Genomic DNA, 22,769 nt, shown 5'->3' with positions numbered 1-22,769 from the left:
CGGATATTGTAGGCTGTGCAGACTGGTAAAACGGGACAAGCGGCAAACTGTGGCGGAACTAACATCAGACTTTAATGCTGCGCAGAGTAAAAGTGTGTCTGAACACACAGTGTTCCGAATACTCCTAACAATGGCTCTCTGCAGCCAACGACCCATGCACGTGCCAATATTAACATCACGACACCGGCAACTACGACTGAAACGGGCACGTGGTCTTGGGCACTGGACGCTGGCGCAGTGGCAGAGTGTTGCATGGTCTGATGGATCCCGCCGGTGGGAGGGCGCAAATCCCTCGTCTTCCAGGAGAACAGCTCCTTGACACCTCTACTGTGGGACGGAGACAAACTAGCAGTGGTCTCATTGTGCTCTGGGGAACATTCTCGTGGGCATCCAAGGCTCCATGGAGCTCGTGCAAGGTACCATGACGGCAAAGGAATATCGTACATTGATTGCAAACCCTGTATACTGCTTCATGACGATCGTGTTTCCAGACGGCAGTGGAATTTTTCAGGAGTGTGAGGGTGGGTTCGAGGAACAGAGTGTGAATTACAACTAATGTGCTGGCTCCCAACTCGCCAGATCTGAACACGATCCAACATATCTGGGATGTGATTAGACGTGGCGTCAGAGTTTGTTTCTCATCTCCGGAATTTACGGGAATTAGGTGACTTGTGTGTGCAGATGTGATACCAAATCCGTCCAGCTACTTACTAAGGCCTCATTGCTTCCACGCCACGACGCGTCGCCGCTATTATCTGTGCCAAATGTGGAAATACGTGCTATTAGTAGGTTGTGATAATGTTCTGGCTGAGCAATGTACATCCTGTAACTATAAGAATGACAATGAATTTACCTGACCTACACATGATGATAAACAGAAGACCGAAATTCTAAACCTAGCTTTCAAAAACTCATTTACGGCAGAGGACTGCAGCACCATTCCCCCTTTCAATTATCGAACAAACGCAAGAATGGCTGACATAGTGTTTAGTATATCTGGGAAATTTAAAACAGTTAAGATCCTTAGACGCCAGGAAGGCATCTGTCCAGACGGTACCCCCGTAAGATTATATGTTGACTATGCTACAAATATAGCACCATTCTTATCCATCATCTATCAGAGATCATTGGAACAGCAGAAAGTTCCACCGTACTGGAAAAGGGCCCAGGTCATACCAATCTATAAAAAGGGTAGAAAATCGGATGCACATAATTACCGGCCAATTTCACTGACGATTTGTTGTAGAATTATGGAACATATTTTGTGTTCAGATATAATGACCTTTCTAGACTCTGAGAAGCTCATCTGCAGAAACCAGCACGGTTTTAGGAAACAGCAGTCATGCGTGACGCAGGTGGCCCTCTTTGTGCATGATATACAACAGGCTCTAGACGCCGGCTCCCAGGATGATGCCACTTTCGAAAGGCGTTCGACTCAGTTCCACAGCCGGCCGGAGTGGCCGAGCGGTTCTAGGCGCTACAGTCTGGAACCGCGCGACCGCTGCGGTCGCAGGTTCGAACCCGGCCTCGGGCATGGATGTGTGTGATGTCCTTAGGTTGGTTGGGTTCAAGTAGTTCTAAGTTCTAGGGGACTGATGACCACGTCAGTTAAGTCCAATAGTGCTCAGAGCCTTTTTTTTCAGTTCCGCACTGTGGCTTGCTCCAAAACGTGCGCGCTTGCGGTCTATCCGATGACATATGCGGTTGGACAGAAAGTTTTCTAACAGACAGAGAGCAGTACGTCGTCCTGAATGGCGTGACTTCAACAGAAACAAGCGTAACTTCAGGTGTGCCCCAGGGCAGCGTAATAGGTCTGCCGCTTTTTACGATTTACATAAACGATCTGGTTGATGGTATTGAAAGCGACATTAGACTGTTTGCCGATGATGCTGTAGTCCACAGGGAAGTAGTATCACACAAAGGTTGTCAACAAATCAATGAGACTTTGCAGAAAATAAATGCGTGGTGTATCTCTCAATATTAGTAAGTGTAACCTACTGCGTATAACAAGGCGAAAATCCCCATTAATGCACGAGTACAAAATAAATTCCCAGTCTTTGGAAGCGGTAACATACGTCAAGTATCTGTGTGTGGCTATTCGAAATTATCTCAAATGGAATGATCAGATTACACAAGTAACGGGTAAGGTGAACTCTAGATTGCGGTTTATTGGTGGAATCCCGAAGCGATGCAGGATAGCTTACAATACGTTACTTTGTCCAGTCTTAGAGTATTGTTCGTCGGTATGGGACCCTTACCAGTTGGGTGTAATTCAAGAGATTGAGAAGGTCCAGAGAAGAGCTGCAAGATTCGTGACTGTTACATTTAGCCATCGCGAGAGCCTTAAAAATCTGATAGAAAGTTTGAAGTGGGCCCACTTGCAGATAGACGGCGCGCTAAACGGAAGGGGCTGCTCACTAAATTCTGAAATCCGATCTTCACCGAGGATGTAGAGCACATATTATTACCACTAACTTTCAAATCGCGCAATTATAACCATTCAAAGATAAGGGAAACTAGAGCTCGTACTGAGGCGTTCAGACAGTCGTTTTTCCCCTCTCGCGATCCGCGAGTGGAACAGAGGGGGGTGGGGGGGCGGGGGGAGGGAAATATGACTTTGGTGCGAATTGTGCCCTCCGCCACACACCGCTTGTTGGCTAGCGGAGTATATATATTTAGATATGTAGATGTAGATGTAGACACATCTGAAGCTCAGTATCAAAGCACTTTGCGCCTTTGCTCCACCAGCTGCGTACCCTGACAGTGTGTGGTGCTTTTTGTCGACAGATTCCATACCTGCAGCACGCGCAGGACCTCAGAGGGGAGGAGCTGCTGCTGGTGGCGGCTGCCTGGAGCGCGCCCACCTGGATGAAGACCAACGGCAAGTTCAACGGCGAGGGCAAGCTGTTCAGAGAGTACTGGCAGCTGTGGGCCGACTACCTCCTCAGGTTGGACACCTGCTGTTCATACCTTTTATCTATCATCATCATTTAAGACTGATTATGCCTTTCAGCGTTCAGTCTAGAGCATAGTCCCCCTTATAAAATTCCTCCATGATCCCCTGTTCAGTGCTAAAATTGGTGCCTCTTCTGATGTTAAGCCTATTACTTCAAAATCATTCTGAACCGAAACCAGGTACCTTCTCCTTGGTCTACCCCGGCTCCTCCTACCCTCTACTGCTGAACCCATGAGTCTCTTGGGTAACCTTGCTTCTCCCATGCGTATAAAATGACCCCACCATCTAAGCCTGTTCGCCCTGACTCCTACATCTATAGAGTTCATTCCCAGTTTTTCTTTGATTTCCTCATTGTGGACACCCTTCTGCCTTGTTCCCATCTATTACTGCCTGCAATCATCCTAGCTACTTTCATATCCGTAACCTCAACCTTATTGATAAAGTAACCTGAATCCACCCACCTATCGCTCCCATACAACAAAGTTGGTCGAAAGATTGAACGGTGCACAGATAACTTAGTCTTGGTACTGACTTCCTTCTTGCAAAAGAAAGTACATCGTAGCTGAGCGCTCACTGCATTAGCTTTGCTACACCTCGCTTCCAGTTCTTTCACTATGTTGCCATCCTGTGAAAATATGCATCCTAAGTACTTGAAACCGTCCACCTGTTCTAACTTTCTTCCTCCTATTTGGCACTCAATCCGTTTATATCTCTTTCCACTGTCATTACTTTCTTTTTGGAGATCATAATATTCATACCATAGTCCTTACATTTCTGATCTAGCTCTGAAATATTACTTTGCAAACTTTCAATCGAATCTGCCATCACAACTAAGTCATCCGCATATGCGAGACTGCTAATTTTGTGTTCACATATCTTAATCTCACCCAGCCAGTCTATTGTTTTCAACATATGATCCATAAATAATACGAAAAACAGTGGAGACAGGTTGCAGCCTTGTCTTATCCCTGAAACTACCCTGAACTCAATTTACCGTCAACTCTAACTGCTGCCCGACTATCTATGTAAAGACCTTTAATTGCTTTCAAAAGTTTTCCTCCTATTCCATAATCTCGTAGAATAGACAATAATTTCCTCCTAGGAACCCGGTTATATGCCTTTTCTAGATCTATAAAGCATAGATACAATTCCCTGTTCCACTCGTAACACTACTCCGTTATTTGCCGTAAACTAAAGATCTGGTCCTGACAACCTTTAACAGACCTAAACCCACACTGATTTTCATCCAATTTGCCCCCAACTAATACTCGCACTTTCCTTTCAACAATACCTGAGAAGATTTTACCCACAACGCTGATTAAAGAGATACCTCTGTAGTTGTTACAATCTTTTCTGTTTCCATGTTTAAAGATTGGTGTGATTACTGCTTTCATCCAGTCTGATGGAACCTGTCCCGACTCCCACGTCATTTCAGTTATCCTGTGTAGCCATTTAAGGCCTGACATTCCACTGTATTTGATGAGTTCCGACTTAATTTCATCCACCCCAGCCGCTTTATTGCACTGCAATCTATTGACCATTTTCTCCACTTCCTCAAATGTGATCCTATTTCCATCATCATTCCTATCCCATTGTACATCGAAATCTGAAACCTTTTCTCCAACATTTGTAAATACGCTGCAAACGCTGGAAACTTTTCATGGGGTATTGAGTTACGTCTGCGTTTAATGGAAGGTGCCAAATCGCTGTGACAGTTTGCAATCCATTCCACAGGTGGTGCATAGAGATATGGGCTCATGTTCATCGCCCACATCTACTTTTCATGTACAACGATCTTCTGGGCACGTTTTGGGACGATACAATATTTAATGTCTGTTATTGAAAGATATTACAAAGCCGGAAAAAAGTTAGTACACCCTTTCAGAGGTTCCCAATTCGGTCAAGATTTATTGTTGCAACAGTGCATATGGAATACATGAAATGATTACATTTAGAGATGATAGCACAAGCGGTTCTGGTGTAGTAGGTGTCGACCCGTCGCGAACACCGATGTTAGTACTTTGTGAATCTTTCGCAGGCGGAAACACCGGCGCTGATACTAGCATCCAGCTGATCGCACAGGTGACGAATACTGTACGGGGATACGTTATTTCACTGCTGCTCACGTGGTTTTATAAGAATTCTTGGTTGAAGAGTTGCACGAGTCACTTCTCGTACCGTCATATCTCAAACGTGCTCTATTGGACACAATTCCGGAGACTGTGCTGGCCGGGAAAGTTGCTGCACACCTTCCAGAGCGCGTTGCCTGGTGAAACGTTGTTGTGATGCCCCGTCTAAGGAGGAGACAACTCGCCTTCATGTTGCACGAACCGACCGCTAGTTAGCGTCCCTCCAGAAATAAACTACTGGACATTAAAATTGCTACACCACGAAGATAACGTGATACAAACGCGAAATTTAACCGACAGGAACAAGACGCTGTGATATGCAAATGATTAGCTTTTCAGAACATTCACACAAGGTTGGAGCCGGTGGCGACACCTACAACGTGGTGACATGAGGAAAGTTTCCAACCGATTTCTCATACACAAACAGCAGTTGACCGGCGTTGCCTGGTGAAAGTTGTTGTGAAGCCTCGTGTAAGGAGGAGAAATGCGTACTATCACGTTTCCGACTTTGATAAAGGTCGGATTGTAGCTTATCACGACTGCGGTTTATCGTATCGCGACGTTGCTGCTCGCGTTGGTCTAGATCCAATGACTGTTAGCAGAATATGGAATCGGTGGGTTCAGGAGGGTAATACGGAACGCCGTGCTGGATCCCAACGGCCTCGTATCACAAGCAGTCGAGATGACAGGCATCTTATCCACATGGCTGTAAGGGATCGTGCAGCCACGTCTCGATTCCTGAGTCAACAGATGGGGACGCTTGCAAGACAACAACCATCTGCACGAACAGTTCGACGACGTTTGCAGTAGCATGGACTATCAGCTCGGAGACCATGGCTGCAGTTATCCTTGACGCTGCATCCCAGACAGGAGCGCCTGCGATGGCGTACTCAGCGACGAACCTGGGTGCACGAATGGCAAAACGTCATTTTTTCGGATGAATCCAGGTTCTGTTTACAGCATCATGATGGTCGCATCCGTGTTTGGCGACATCGCGGTGAACGCACATTGGAAGCGTGTATTCGTCATCGCCATACTGGCGTATCACCCTGCGTCATGGTATGGGTTGCCATTGGTTACACGTCTCGGTCACCTCTTGTTCGCATTGTCGGTACTTTGAACAGTGGACGTTACATTTCAGATGTGTTACGACCCGTGGCTCTACCCTTCATTCGAGCCCCGTGAAACGCTACATTTCAGCAGGATAATGCACGACCGCATATTGCAGGTCCTGTACAGGCCTTTCTGGATACATAAAATGTTCGACTGCTGCCCTGGTCAGCACATTCACCAGATCTCTCACCAACTGAAAACGTCTGGTCAATGGTGGTCGAGCAACTGGCGCGTCACAATACGCCAGTCACTACTCTTGATGAACTGTGGTATCGTGTTGAAGCTGCATGGGCAACCATCCAAGCTGTGTTTGATTCAATGCCCAGGCGTACCAAGACCGCTATTACGGCCAGAGGTGGTTGTTCTGGGTACTGATTTCTCAGGATCTACGCACCCAAATTGCGTGAAAATGTAATCACATGTCAGTTCAAGTATAATATATTTGTCCAATGAATACCCGTTTATCATCTGCATTTCTTCTTGGTGTAGCAATTTCAATGGCCAGTTGTGTACCAAGGTGAACAAAAGTTGTAGCTTATCGCACCCCAGATACGAGGCCTGCGTTGGTGCCAGTGTGTCTTGGAAGAATGCATTCTACGCGACAGCGCCCGCCATGTCTACGTCGTAGGGGCAAACGACCATCATTTGTGTGCAATCAGAATCTGCATTCACCCCTGAAGACTACGGCGCGCCATTCTATGTTCCCTCTGACAACACCAGCCGAGCCGTCCTCGTCCATGCTACGGCGTGAGTGAAAGACGGGCTAAAGGTGTGTCCGCCCGTAGTCCCAGTGCTAATAACCGGTTCGTAACAGTTCGTGTTGACATGCCTGGGCTTACAAGCCATCTTAACTGTGCTGTGATAGCTGTACAATCTGTCACTGCTGCCCTTACAGTATCACGATCGTGGCAGGCGTCTGTGTTGCACGGACGTCCATAACCACGTTTGGGAGTGTGGGGATGTTCACCAGACTAATGACACCAGCACGTCCAACTTGTATGGCAGTTCTCCGAAAGGACAACTCCACCTCTCGAAAGGCCATAATTTGACCCCTTTCACACTCGCTCAGGTGGCTGTAGGAAGCACGAGCGCATCTTCATGGCATGGTTTCCTGCTTGCTTCACAAGTTCGCACCAGACAGGCCTTCCGGCTGTGGTCATTCCCTGATACGGGTAGACGCAGATGGCCCTCTGGTAGCTATGCCACTACGCTATCTGTTGGCGAACGACGTTGAAATCATTGTCGGTACATGTATCTCCCAGGTGGCATACGCCGTCATCTGATCAAAATCGATGTCGTCTTTTTAGGTTTTCCGACAGCGTATTTGCACTATATGTAGTTATATCATGTCATATCCCGTACCTATAATATCCACTGCCGACTACAATCTATTGCAAATATGTGGCTGGAAGAAAACAGAATGAAAATAAGAGAAGGGTATCTTTTTTCGTGTCAAAGTTTGTAATAGTGCAAGAGGAAAGGAGCTGAAATTTAATCCTGCTTCAGAAAAGTTAATTCTAATTGACGTTTCATAGAATGTGAATCGTATCTTTTATTCTTGATTTATGAAATTTCAAGCAAATAAGATAATGCAGTAACAGATTATATCATTTGTCGTGGAAAGTACCAACTCTAATGCTTGCACTCCATTACGCACTGGGAATGAAAGCCCCAAAAGAGTGTGCGGTGTAACTCAGAACGTGTTAAATAAGGCAGTTACTCAGTTGTATGTCCTAAAGTTCAGATTCATAATGAGTTTAATAATTAAAATATATTTTCTAACAAAAATTGCATTTCTTTCAAAAATGCCATTTGCAGGCGTGTAATTGACTACACATTACTCTTCCAGGTACACTCATAAAGGGTGTAAAGGAAAATAGTAACAACTTTTTGCACGTACTGTAGAATGGCAAACTGATCGTTTTTCAGAAGGGAAATCCTGCCTGGAAGTGAACAGTTTCAGCCGTCTCGGGTGAAAAAATTTGAAAATCGTGGTACGAAAACTTATTTTCGGCCATGTGACATGCCAAAAAGAACCCAGACACAGGAGATTAAGTGCCAGCAAGTGCCAGGAATGTTGCCACAGGGGCCCCACGCTTGTTGTGTCTGGGCAGGAAGCGATAAGGCATGGCCCCAATGCTTATTATTGGGCTTCAGTGCAAGTAGATATTTGCAGAACAAAAGGTGCTTGTCAACATTATCTGAGACATGGATGACAAGAGTAACCAACGAGTTTTCAGTCAGAAAAAATGTAATTCGTGGCAACGAAGAAATTTTTTCAGAGAGAAAATTTCTTGACGAATGTGAGAAAGCGTGATAAAAGAGGGAGTAACTGAACAACTAAAAAAGTTGCTGTTAAATAATTCAATTAGTGAGAAGAACTGCATTTGGACAGTCAGTTGTATGAACATGCCGAGTGAAATCTTTGCAGAATGCTAGGGCTGAGGTCTTCGAAGCGTGCGAGACTTTGCTGCTAGACTGCAAAGGTATTTTGGTTCCACGCCTCATGGTAGACAAATCGCTGCTTTTCTGCGAAAGCAATGGATGCCTGCGAGAGTCATAGCCGGTTGCCGCTGCAGCATTCGGGCACCGCCTCTCGCAGTGGTTGTATTCTTCCTGGGCGGAGCGAGGACACTGCAACAGTGACACCACTGACAAGTAGGTCATCGCCCGGTAACGACACGCATTTACACTCCTGCCATACTCTTGCTGCCAATGTTCCATTTGTCTCTGAGCTACAACAAGAAGTCAGAGGAAAACGAGGGTGAGAGTTTCCCGTAGTACAATGGACATGTTGTTGTTTGCTGATTTCAATCAAAAGTTTCCTAGAACTCTTTTTTTTTTAATCCTTATCAGTCCTCCTACGAACCATGGACCTTGCTGTCGGTCGAGTGGCTTGCGTGTCTCAGCGATACACACAGCCGTACCGTAAGTACAATCACAACGGAGGGGTATCTGTTCAGAGTCCAGACAAACGTGCGGTTCCTAGAGGGGCAGCGGCCTATTCAGTAGTTGGCAGGGGCAACAGTCTGGATGATGGACTGATCTGGCCTTGTAACATTAACCAAAACGGCCTTGTTGTGCTGGTACGAGGAACGGCTGAAAGCAAGGGTAAACAACCCCGTAATTTTTCCCAAAGGCATGCAGCTCTGCTAGATGGTTAAATGATGATGGCATCCTCTTGGGTAAGATATTACGGAGGTAAAATAGTCCCCCATACGGATCTCAGGAGGTTGTCGTCATCAGGAGAAACAAAACTGGCATTCCACAGATCGGAGCGTGGAGTGTTAGATCCCTTAATAGGGCAGGTAGGTTAGAAAATTTGAAAAGGGAAATGGATAGGTTGAAGCTATAGCGTGAATTAGTGAAGATTAGTGGCAGGAGGAAAAGGACTTCCAGAACCGTGAAAACAGGGTTATAAATACAAAATCAAATAGGGATAATGGCTGGCTCTGAGCAATATGGGACTCAACTGCTGAGGTCATAAGTCCTCTAGAACTTAGAACTACTTAAACCTAACTAACCTAAGGACAACACACACATCCATGCCCGAGGCAGGATTCGAACCTGCGACCGTAGCGGTCACGCGGTTCCAGACTGTAGCGCCTAGAACCGCACGGCCACTCCGGCCGGCCTAGGGATAATGCAGGAGTAGGTTTATAATGAATAAGAAAATAGGACTGCAGGTAAGTAACTACGGACAGCATAGTGAACGCATTGTCGTAGCCAAGATAGACAAGAAGTTCACGCCTACCACAGAAGTACAATTAAAGGAGATGAAAATTTAATTGTGATGGGGGACTGGAATTCGATAGTAGGAAAAAGAAGAGAAGGTAAAATAGTAGATGAATATGGACTGGGGGAAAGGAATGAAAGACGAAGTTGCCTGATAGAAAGTTGCACAGAGCATAATTTAATCATAGCATGGTTTAAGAATTATGAAAGAAGGCTGCATACGTGGAAGAGACGTGGAGACACCGGAAGGTTTCAAATTGATTATGTAATGGTTAGACAAAGATTCAGGAAACAAGTTTTAAATTGGAAGACTTTACCAGGGTCAGATGTGGACTCTGATCACAGTTTAATGGTTATGAACTGTAGATTGAAATTGAAGAAATTGGAAAAAGGTAGGAAATTAAGGAGATGGGACCTGGATAAGTTGAAACAACCAGCGGTTGTTGAGAGCTTGACACGAACAGTATAGAACTGTTGACTAAAACAGGTGAAAGGAATACTGTAGAAGACGAAGGTGTAGTTTTAAGAGATGAAACAGTGAAGGCAGCAGAGGATCAAATAGGTATAAAGACAAGCCTAGTAGGAATCCTTGGATAACACAAGAGATATTGAATTTAATTGATGCAAGGAGAAACTTTGATAATGCAGCAAATAAAGCAGGCGAAAAGGAATACAAGCGTTTAAAAAATAAGATTGACAGGAAGTGCAAAATTGCTGAGCAGGAATGGTTAAGAGGACAAATGCAAGGATTTAGAAGCACTTTCACTAGGGGAAAGATAGATACCCCCTACAAAAAAATTAAAGAGGACTTTGAAGAAAAGAGAAGCAGATAAACGAATTCAAGAGCTCAGATGATAAATCAGTCCTAGGCCAAGAAAAGAAAGCTGAAATGTGGAAGGAGTATGTAGAGTGTCAATCCAAGGGAGATGAACTTGAGGGGAATATTATGGAAAGGGAAGAGGATGTAGAGGAAGATGAGAAGGAACATATAATACAGCGTGAAGAGTTTGACAAAGCACCGAAAGACTTAAGTCGAAACAAGGCCCCGGGAGCAGACGATATTCCATCAAAACTACTAATAGCCTTGGGAGAGCCGACCATGACAAAACTCTTCCATCTGGTAGTTGCTTTATACCTCTTATGAAGATGATGTGTCCACGTCCACTATGAAGCCGGGAATAAGCCTACTCTTGAAATTATGTACACTCCTGGAAATTGAAATAAGAACACCATGAATTCGTTGTCCCAGGAAGGGGAAACTTTATTGACACATTCCTGGGGTCAGATACGTCACATGATCACACTGACAGAACCACAGGCACATAGACACAGGCAACAGAGCATGCACAATGTCGGCACTAGTACAGTGTATATCCACCTTTCGCAGCAATGCAGGCTGCTATTCTCCCATGGAGACGATCGTAGAGATGCTGGATGTAGTCCTGTGGAACGGCTTGCCATGCCATTTCCACCTGGCGCCTCAGTTGGACCAGCGTTCGTGCTGGACGTGCAGACCGCGTGAGACGACGCTTCATCCAGTCCCAAACATGCTCCATGGGGGACAGATCCGGAGATCTTGCTGGCCAGGGTAGTTGACTTACACCTTCTAGAGCACGTTGGGTGGCACGGGATACATGCGGACGTGCATTGTCCTGTTGGAACAGCAAGTTCCCTTGCCGGTCTAGGAATGGTAGAACGATGGGTTCGATGACGGTTTGGATGTACCGTGCACTATTCAGTGTCCCCTCGACGATCACCAGTGGTGTACGGCCAGTGTAGGAGATCGCTCCCCACACCATGATGCCGGGTGTTGGCCCTGTGTGCCTCGGTCGTATGCAGTCCTGATTGTGGCGCTCACCTGCACGGCGCCAAACATGCATACGACCATCATTGGCACCAAGGCAGAAGCGACTCTCATCGCTGAAGACGACACGTCTCCATTCGTCCCTCCATTCACGCCTGTCGCGACACCACTGGAGGCGGGCTGCACGATGTTGGGACGTGAGCGGAAGACGGCCTAACGGTGTGCGGGACCGTAGCCCAGCTTCATGGAGACGGTTGCGAATGGTCCTCGCCGATACCCCAGGAGCAACAGTGTCCCTAATTTGCTGGGAAGTGGCGGTGCGGTCCCCTACGGCACTGCGTAGGATCCTACGGTCTTGGCGTGCATCCGTGCGTCGCTGCGGTCCGGTCCTAGGTCGACGGGCACGTGCACCTTCCGCCTACCACTGGCGACAACATCGATGTACTGTGGAGACCTCACGCCCCACGTGTTGAGCAATTCGGCGGTACGTCCACCCGGCCTCCCGCATGCCCACTATACGCCCTCGCTCAAAGTCCGTCAACTGCACATACGGTTCACGTCCACGCTGTCGCGGCATGCTACCAGTGTTAAAGACTGCGATGGAGCTCCGTATGCCACGGCAAACTGGCTGAGACTGACGGCGGCGGTGCACAAATGCTGCGCAGCTAGCGCCATTCGACGGCCAACACCGCGGTTCCTGGTGTGTCCGCTGTGCCGTGCGTGTGATCATTGCTTGTACAGCCCTCTCGCAGCGTCCGGAGCAAGTATGGTGGGTCTGACACACCGGTGTCAATGTGTTCTTTTTTCCATTTCCAGGAGTGTATTAGTTCTGAGTAACGCGCTCATTTAAACTAAAACCCTGGCGTAAACGATGCCGTTCTTTGTAATCTCTTTCTCCTGTGCGCTAAACAGAATACCCTACAAAAATTTGAAGCACCCAGAAGGTGAGGAGAAAACCAAATGAAACTTCAAGTGTTGAGAGGGTATGTGACATTTCAGTATTACAAATTCGAACAAATTTAAAAAGGACTTGGCAGTCTGTACCCACTTATCAGTATGACTTTGCACCCCGTCTCGCCTGGATGCACCCACTGATTCGGTTGGGAAGCTGGCCCACAACTATTGTAACTAGTTCTAAATATCCTGGGTACTGGCAAAAGGGACGGAATTGCGTCCGAGTTGGACCTACATATGTTCTGTCGAGGTCAGGTGTGGAGATCTTACTGGACAAACGATTACCTCAACATTACGGAGACACTCCATAGAGATATGCCATATGCGGAGGATGTGGAGGAACATTGTCACGCTGAAAAATGTCATCACGATACTGTCGCCCGAGAGGTAACACGTGCGGATGCAGGATGACCTTTACGTCCTGTTGTGCAGCCAGAGTTCTCTCGGTCACTACCAGCCGTTATCTGAAACAATACCTGATGGCTGTCCACACCAAGACACCAGGAGTAACGCTGCTGTGCCTCTCCAAAACATTGGAAGAATGCGACCTCTCCCCAGATCGCCACCATACTCTCTACTTGGTTACTTTACTTTACGCGATCAGGCCCAATGGACCGAGGCTGCTTTGAGAGATTGCCTTCACTTCAGTCTGTCTTCGACACCTTTCTGCAATCATTCCAGCAGTCCCACTCTCTGAAGGTCTTTGGATACGCAGTGACTCCCTCGAGTTCTAGGTCTTCCTACGGGCCTTCTGCCGGTTTGATTGGTGCTGAGTACTGTTTCCGGCCATCGGTTGTCCTGCATTCGAGCAACATGTCCTGCCCACTAGAGTCGTGTCTTCATTATAGCCACGATGTTCGGCTCTTTGTAAATATCATACAACTCTATATTGTGACGAATCCTCCATTTTTCACTCCCATTATCGTGAACTGATCCAAAAATCTTCCGAAGGACTTTCCTTTCAAATAGCATCATTCTGTTCAGATCTTGCTTCGTTATACCCCAGGTGGCGCATCCAAATGGTACTACTGGCTGTAGGAGTGTTTTGTAGATGTTTATTTTGAAATGTCTTGACAGACTTCTGGTTTTGAGGACAGCATTAAGGCCGTGATAACAGCGATTACCCGCCTGTAGTCTTGCCTGTATTTCCATTTTACTGGATAGTTCGTCTCTGAATATTGCGCCCAGATATTTGAACTCCCTGACTTGAGTCGCCACGAAACTCACCGAGAATAATTACCCAGTGTAGTGCGAGCCCGCGATTCAACGCTGTACATAATGCAGCGCCATTCATCAGTAGTCTATGATTCCCCATCACGACACCACTCCAAACGCAGCCGTCTGCGCTGTGGTCTTAACAGCAGCCACACACTATCAGGTAGCGCTCTCGTCCGGCTGCCAGCCGATGTGGCCGAGCGGTTCTAGCCGCTTCAGTCTGGAACCGCGACGGTCGAAAGTTCGAATACTGCCTCGGGCATGGATGTGTGTGATGTCCTTAGGTTAGTTAGGTTTAAGTAGTTCTAAGTTCTAGGGGACGGATGAGCTCAGATGTTAAGTCCCATAGTGCTCAGAGCCATTTGAAACATTTTCTAGTCAGGCGCAGGCAAAATCGCTGGGTAATCGCTGTTATCACGGCCTTAATGCTGTCCTCAAAACCAGAAGTCTGTCAAGACGTTTCAAAATAAACATCTACAAAACACTCCTACAGCCAGTAGTACCATTTGGATGCGCCACCTGGAGTATAGCCAAGCAAGATCTGAACAGACTGATGGTATTTGAAAGGAAAGTCCTTCGGCAGTCTCTGACCAATTGCGCGGGACGACAGAGAGCCCGTTACCTGCGTTCGGATGACAGGCGCAGATATGCAGGAGTTACAATGTGCTCGATGCACGATACAGCGATCCTACCTTGGTGGTGGTCAGACGTGATCGACCGGAGTCTTGATGCTAGTATGCCTGCCCTCATGTTCCTTGCAGTCCAACATCCGACCACTGTCACATCCGAATGCCCTACAAATCTGGATACTGCACAGTTCGATCAGCCGGCAAAACAGAAACAGTTCAGACGCTTTCAGATGCTGATAACATTGTCTCGTAGGAGTAAGTGGCGTCTTCGTGCCCTTCGTAGTGATTACTGAACTTCTGACGCTGTCCTCCCAGTTCAGACACTGAGCGCACAAAAGTCAGGGGATACCTCGTAATGTCGTGTCAGATCTCCTTTTGCCCGGCTTTGCGTAGTAGCTCGAGGTGGCATGGAATAAACGAGTCGTTGGAAGTCCCCCGGAGAAAAACTGAGCCATAATGCCTCTCCAGCCGTCCATAACTGCGAAAGTGTGCCGGTGAAGTATGTTGTGCACGAACCGACCTCTCGATAAAGTACCCATAAACGTTCTATGGGATTCAAGTTCAAAATGTTCAAATGTATGTGAATTCCTATGGGACGAAACTGCTGAGGTCATCGGTCCCTAGGCTTACACACTACTTAAACTAACTTATGCTAAGAACAACACACACACCCATGTCCGAAGGAGGACTCGAACATCCGGCGGGAGGGGGTCGTGCAATAGGTGACATGGCGCGTCAAACCGCGCGGCCACTCTGCTCGATGATGGGATTCATGTCCGGCGATCTGGCTGGCCAAATCATTAGCTCGCATTTGAATCTTCTATATTAAATATTTCACTTAAACTGCTGAGTGAAATTGAATGGAAGTGAACCTACTTTCTCTTTACGTATTCTTATCATGTCAACACTGAACCACAATATTCTAGCGCAACGCAATCTGCTCGAAAAAATTGCAACTTGACTTCAGATAATTAATTCAAAAGAATGGCCCTGACTAAAAAGAAATCTTAACAATAACCTACACATTTCATTAAGCACTTACCTCACAAAAATCATCATTACACGAACTACTGCAATACAGCGAACGTCAACATTGCCAGCTAAATAAAAGATTCTAACTACTAAAGCCACTAACTACTAATAGGCATGTGGTTAGCAAAGGAAAGATTTTGTTGCAAACCAAATAATGTATTTTTAGCTTAATAATGTGACATCCAGTTCAGACACAAACGTAAATCGTCATTGACTTCTAGTACAAAGGTATATAATCATGAATGATATTCAATCTCCAGGTCGAACATGTACAGATCGTCAGCCTACGCTAACACTTCAGACCTCTACCCTCCATCAATGCAAGCTTCTCACATCTAACATCCATCACTGCTGGCCATTCATCTCCAACTGCCCACCAGTACTTCCGTCACTGCTGTTGACTAATTTCCAACTGCCCAACACTACTGGCGATTAACTTCCAACAACGAGTCCAGCCAGCAACAGAGCCTCTTTCAAAGAAAGCGCAGTCAGAAATCCAAGCAACGCGCTACACAGCGCTGCCAACACAGAAGCAGCCCACTTACACATTGTCCAGAATGTTCTTCAAAGCAGTCGGGAACAATTGTGGCCCACTGAGACGCCGCTGGTCATCCATACAAGTTCCATCGCTCTTTGGGAACATGAAGTCCATGACTGGCTGTAGAAGATCTCCAAGTAGCCGAACATAACCGCGACCGAGTCCATCCCACGTAATCATAGCCTACTCCATTACGGAGCCACCACCAGCTTGCACAGTGCCTTGTCGACAACTTGAGTCCTGGCTTTATGGGGTCTGCAGTACACTCTAACCCCAACATCATTTTTTTTTTTGTCATCAGTCTACTGACTGGTTTGATGCGGCCCGCCACGAATTCCTTTCCTGTGCTAACCTCTTCATCTCAGAGTAGCACTTGCAACCTACGTCCTCAATTATTTGCTTGACGGATTCCAATCTCTGTCTTCCTCTGCAGTTTTTGCCCTCTACAGCTCCCTCTAGTACCATGGAAGTCATTCCCTCATGTCTTAGCAGATGTCCTATCATTCAACCTCCTCATTCCTTACCTTATCAGTCCACCCAATTTTCAACATTCGTCTATAGCACCACATCTCAAATGCTTCGATTCTCTTCTGTTCCGGTTTTCCCACAGTCCATGTTTCACTACCATACAATGCTGTACTCCAGACGTACATCCTCAGAAATTTCTTCCTCAAATTAAGGCCGGTATTTGATATTAGTAGACTTCTCTTGGCCAGAAATGCCTTTTTTGCCATAGCGAGTCTGCTTTTGATGTCCTCCTTGCTCTGTCCGTCATTGGTTATTTTACTGCCTAGGTAGCAGAATTCCTTAACTTCATTGACTTCGTGACCATCAGTCCTGATGTTAAGTTTCTCGCTGTTCTCATTTCTACTACTTCTCATTACCTTCGTCTTTCTCCGATTTACTCTCAAACCATACTGTGTACTCATCAGACTGTTCATTCCGTTCAGCAGATCATTTAATTCTTTTTCACTTTCATTAAGGATAGCAATGTCATCAGCGAATCGTATCATTGATATCCTTTCACCTTGTATTTTAATTCCACTCCTGAACCTTTCTTTTATTTCCATCATTGCTTCCTCGATGTAGAGTAGGGGCGAAAGGCTACAGCCTTGTCTTACACCCTTCTTAATACGAGCACTTTTTTCTTGGTCGTCCACTCTCATTATCCCCTCTTGGTTATTGTACATATTGTATATGACCCGTCTCTCCCTATAGCTTACCCCTACTTTTTTCAGAATCTCGAACAGCTTGCACCATTTTATATTGTCGAACGCTTTTTCCAGGTCGACAAATCCTATGAAAGTGTCTTGATTTTTCTTTAGCCTTGCTTCCATTATTAGCCGTAACGTCAGAATTGCCTTCTCGTCCCTTTACTTTTCCTAAAGCCAAACTGATCGTCACCTAGCGCATTCTCAATTTTCTTTACCATTCTTCTGTATATTATTCTTGTAAGCAGCTTCGATGCATGAGCTGTTAAGCTGATTGTGCGATAATTCTCGCACTTGTCAGCTCTTGCCGTCTTCGGAATTGTGTGGATGATGCTTTTCCGAAAGTCAGATGGTATATCGCCAGACTCATATATTCTACACACCAACGTGAATAGTCATTTTGTTACCACTTGCCCCAATGATTTTAGAAATTCTGATGGAATGTTATCTATCCCTTCTGCCTTATTTGACCGTAAGTCCTCCAAAGCTCTTTTAAATTCCGATTCTAATACTGGATCCCCTACCTCTTCTAAATCGACTCCTGTTTCTGTTTCTATCACATCCGACAAATCTTCACCCTCATAGAGGCTTTCAATGTATTCTTTCCACCTATCTGCTCTCTCCTCTGTATTTAACAGTGGAATTCCCGTTGCACTCTTAATGTTACCACCGTTGCTTTTAATGTCACCAAAGGTTGTTTTGATTTTCCTGTATGCTGAGTCTGTCCCTCCGACAATCATATCTTTTTCGATGTCTTCACATTTTTCCTGCAGCCATTTCGTCTTAGCTTCCCTGTACTTCCTATTTATTTCATTCCTCAGCGACTTGTATTTCTGTATTCCTGATTTTCCCGGAACATGTTTGTACTTTCTCCTTTCATCAATCAACTGAAGTATTTCTTCTGTTACCCATGGTTTCTTCGCAGCTACCTTTTTTGTACCTATGTTTTCCTTCCTAACTTCTGTGATGGCCCTTTTTAGAGATGTCCATTCATCTTCAACTGTACTGCCTACTGCGCTATTCCTTATTGCTGTATCTATAGCGTTAGAGAACTTCAAACGTATCTCGTCATTCCTTAGTACTTCCGTATCCCACTTCTTTGCGTATTGATTCTTCCTGACTAATGTCTTGAACTTCAGCCTACTCTTCATCACTACTATATTGTGATCTGAGTCTATATCTGCTCCTGGGTACGCCTTACAATCCAGTATCTGATTTCGGAATCTCTGTCTGACCATGATGTAATCTAATTGAAATCTTCCCGTATCTCCCGGCCTTTTCCAAGTATACCTCCTCCTCTTGTGATTATTGAACAGGGTATTCGCTATTACTAGCTGAAACTTGTTACAGAACTCAATTAGTCTTTCTCCTCTTTCATTCCTTGTCCCAAGCCCATATTCTCCTGTAACCTTTTCTTCTACTCCTTTCCCTACAACTGCATTCCAGTCGCCCATGACTATTAGATTTTCGTCCCCCTTTACATATTGCAATAGCCTTTCAATATCCTCATACACTTTCTCTATCTGTTCATTTCAGCTTGCGACGTCGGCATGTATACCTGAACTATCGTTGTCTGTGTTGGTCTGCTGTCGATTCTGATTGGAACAACCCGGTCACTGAACTGTTCACAGTAACACACCCTCTGCCCTACCTTCCTATTCATAACGAATCCTACACCTGTTATACCATTGTCTGCTGCTGTTGATATTACCCGATACTCATCTGACCAGAAATCCTTGTCTTCCTTCCATTTCACTTCACTGACCCCTACTATATCTAAAGTGAGCCTTTGCATTTCCCTTTTCAGATTTTCTAGTTTCCCTACCACGTTCAAGCTTCTGACATTCCACGCCCCGACTCGTAGAACGTTATCCTTTCGTAGATTATGCAATCTTTTTCTCATGGTAACCTCCCCCTTGGCAGTCCCCTCCCGGAGATCCGAATGGGGGACTATTCCGGAATCTTTTGCCAATGGAGAGATCATCATGACACTTCTTCAAATACAGGCCACATGTCCTGTGGATACACGTTACGTGTCTTAAATTTAGTGGTTTCCATTGCCTTCTGCATCCTCATGTCGTTGATCATTGCTGATTCTTCCGCCTTTAGGGGCAATTTCCCACCCCTTGGACAAGAGAGTGCCCTGAACCTCTATCCGCTCCTCCGCCCTCTTTGACAAGGCCTTTGGCAGAATGAGGCTGACTTCTTATGCTGATTATTTATCAAAATTTAGGCAGTGGCGGGGATCGAACCCGGGACCGAAAACGTTTTGATTGTGAATCAAAGACGCTACCCCTAGACCACGGGTCTATCACCCCACTATCAGCTCTTGCCAACTGAAATCGAGACTTACGTGATCATGCCACGATTTTTCCGTCTTCTAACGCCCACCTGAGATGGACCTGGGCCCAGCAGAGGCTCTGCAGGCGATTTCATGCTGTTTGGAAAGGCATTCCCGTCGGTCGTCTGCTGCCACAGGGCATTAACGCCAGATTTCGCCGCAGTGTCTCAAGGGATACGTTTGTCGTACGACCCACACTGATTTCTGCCGTTATTTAGTACAGTATCACTTGTCTGTTAGCACTGACAAATCTACGCAAACGCCACTGCTCTCTGTCGTTAAGTGAAGGCTGTCGGCCAATGTTTTGTCCGTGGTAAGAGGTAATGCCTGAAATTTGGTGTTCTCAGCACATTCTTGACACTTTAGAGCTCAGAATATTGAGTTCCATAACTATTTCCGAAATGGAATGTCCCATGCATCTGACTCCAACACTGTTCCCGCATTCAAAATCCTTTAATTCTCGTCGTGCGGCCATAATCACTTTGGAAAGCTTTTTACATGAATCACTTGCGAACAAATGGCGGCTTTGCCAATATCGCATTGCCGAAGCCGCCATTTGTACGTAGTTGATTCATGTGAAAAGCCTTCCGACGTGATTATGGCCGCCCGACGAAAATTAATATACCACGTGTATGCGATGCTACCGCCGTCTACGCAATATGTGCACATTGCTATTACACGACTTTTGTCACCCAGAGTACACCTTACCACGCCTGGTAACAACACTAAACACGAGCAGCCCTAATGCACTGCGGTGGCATTTGTAGCTGTCATAGCGGATTGCAACTGTAATTATTTACCTACCCGTCCATGATGTGTACGTACACAAAGTTACATTGACATCCAACCATCTCATCAGGATGGTTCACTTCTTTTGTCAGGCAGTGTAGTGGCATCGCAGGGCTCTCTTCTTTGTCAGTAAACATAGAGCGAAAATGTGTTATAAAGACCAAGTCCGTTTTCTCGGCTGAGGACGTCACTAGACAGTGTCACAACATATAGTACGATTTTTGCCAATGGGGCTATAGTTTCAGTCCACCAAGCAGTTTTAATCCTTGAGATTCAATTAAAAAAATGTTTTACGATAAACATGCCTAGCCTCTCTATACTAGCGAACAGCTCTCTCACGTTTACTATACTGGCAATATTGTGGCAAAACTGTCGCTAGCGACGATCGGTCCTTTGGTGCGCAGGTTCGTGGAGGAGTACGCCTCGGTGGGGCTCCCCATCTGGGTGCTATCGGCGCAGAACGAGCCGACGGACGGCAACTCGGACTTCTGGTTCAACTGCATGGGCTGGTCGGCGACGGAACAGCGAGACTGGGTGGCGCAGCACCTGGGGCCCACGCTGCAGGCCGCCGTCGCGCAGCCGCCGCCCGACGTCCTCGTCATCGACGACCAGCGCTCCATGCTCGACCGCTGGCCGCAGCAGGTCCGTACATCTGAACCCTTCTCAGAGTGCGTTCCTCTGTGAAGAACGCGGCGACTGCGTTTGAGGACATTCTTGAAGCTTCCTGACATTAAAATACACTACTGGCCATTAAAATTGCTACACCAAGCGGAAATGCATATGATAAACGGGTATTCATTGGACAAATATATTCTACTAGAGCTGACAGGTGATTACATTTTCACGCAATTTGGGTGCATTAATCCTGAGAAATCAGTACCAAGAACAACCACCTCTGGTCGTAATAACGGCCTGGGCATTGAGTCAAACAGAGCTTGGATGGCGTGTACAGGTACAGCTGCCCATGCAGCTTCAACACGATACCACAGTTCATCAAGAGTAGTGACTGGCGTACTATGACGAGCCAGTTGCTCGGACACCATTGACCAGACGTTTTCTATTGGTGAGACATCTGGAGAATGTGCTGGCCAGGGCAGCAGCCGAACATTTTCTGTATCCAGAAAGGCCCGTACGGGACCTGCAACATGCGGTCGTGCATTATTCTGCTGAAATGTAGGGTTTCACGGGGATCGAATGAAGGGTAGAGCCACGAGTCGGAACACATCTGAAATGTAACGTCCACTGTTCAAAGTGCCGTCAATGCGAACAAGAGGTGACCAAGACGCGTAACCAATGGCACCCCATACCATCACGCCGGGTGATAGGCCAGTATGGCGATGACGAATACACGCTTCCAATGTGCGTTCACCGCATTGTCGCCAAACGCGGATACGACTATCATGATGCTGTAAACAGAACCCGGATTCATCCGACAAAATGACGTTTTGCCATTCGTGCACCCAGGTTCGTCGTTGAGTGTGTGTGTGTGTGTGGTTTGAGGTTTTCGGGCGCTAAACAGCGTGGTCATCAGCGCCCAAACGCATAGAAACAGGAACACATGCAGTGAAGGGACGAAGACGGACACCGAACAAGGAGAACGGCTAAAAGACACAGACCTGACGCAGTTCCAAATCCTCACATACAGAGGCAAAACAAGAGTAGAAGAAACGCACTAAAAGAGGAAAGGAAACACAAGGAAAGGAGAACAGAAAACGAGTACACCATCGCAGGCGCTCCTGTCTGTGATGCAGCGTCAACGGTAACCGCAGCCATGGTCTCCGAGCTGATAGTCCGTGCTGCTGCGAACGTCGTCGAACTGTTCCGTGCAGATGGTTGTTGTCTTGCAAGCGTCCCCATCTGTTGACTGAAGGATCGAGACGTGGCTGCACGATCCGCTACAGCCATGCGGATAAGATGCCTGTCATCTCGACTACTAGTGATACGAGGCCGTTGGGATCCAGCACGGCGTTCCTTATTACCCTCCTGAACCCACCGATTCCATATCCTGCTAACAGTCATTTCATCTCGATCACCGCGAGCAGCAATGTCGCGATACGATAAACCGCAGTCGCGATAGGCTACAATCCGACCTTTATCAAAGTCGGAAACTTGATGGTACGCATTTCTCCTCCTTACACGAAGCATCACAACAACGTTTCATCAGGCAACGCCGGCAACTGCTGTTTGTGTATGAGAAATCTGTTGGAAACTTCCCTCACGCCAGCACGTTGTAGGTGTCGCCACCGGCGCCAACCTTGTGTGAATGCTCTGAAAAGCTAATCATTTGCATATCACAGCATCTCCTCCCTGTCGGTTAAATTTC

General features: G+C 46.5%; 1 protein-coding gene across 1 annotated transcript in view; it reads left to right on the top strand.

Annotated features, from left to right (window-relative positions):
* The window catches only part of LOC126161022 (lysosomal acid glucosylceramidase-like), a 174,899-nt gene that overhangs the window by 69,912 nt on the left and 82,218 nt on the right, over positions 1 to 22,769 (top strand). The window contains exons 5-6 of the mRNA XM_049916957.1: positions 2,788 to 2,948; positions 20,851 to 21,088. Coding sequence (XP_049772914.1) covers positions 2,788 to 2,948; positions 20,851 to 21,088 — 399 coding nt within the window. The remainder of the gene's footprint in view (positions 1 to 2,787; positions 2,949 to 20,850; positions 21,089 to 22,769) is intronic.

Source organism: Schistocerca cancellata, chromosome 1 (assembly GCF_023864275.1).
Source record: "Schistocerca cancellata isolate TAMUIC-IGC-003103 chromosome 1, iqSchCanc2.1, whole genome shotgun sequence".
Lineage (NCBI taxonomy): Eukaryota > Metazoa > Arthropoda > Insecta > Orthoptera > Acrididae > Schistocerca > Schistocerca cancellata.
Note: the sequence above shows the minus strand (reverse complement) of the source record. Positions and strands in the feature narration are given on the sequence as shown.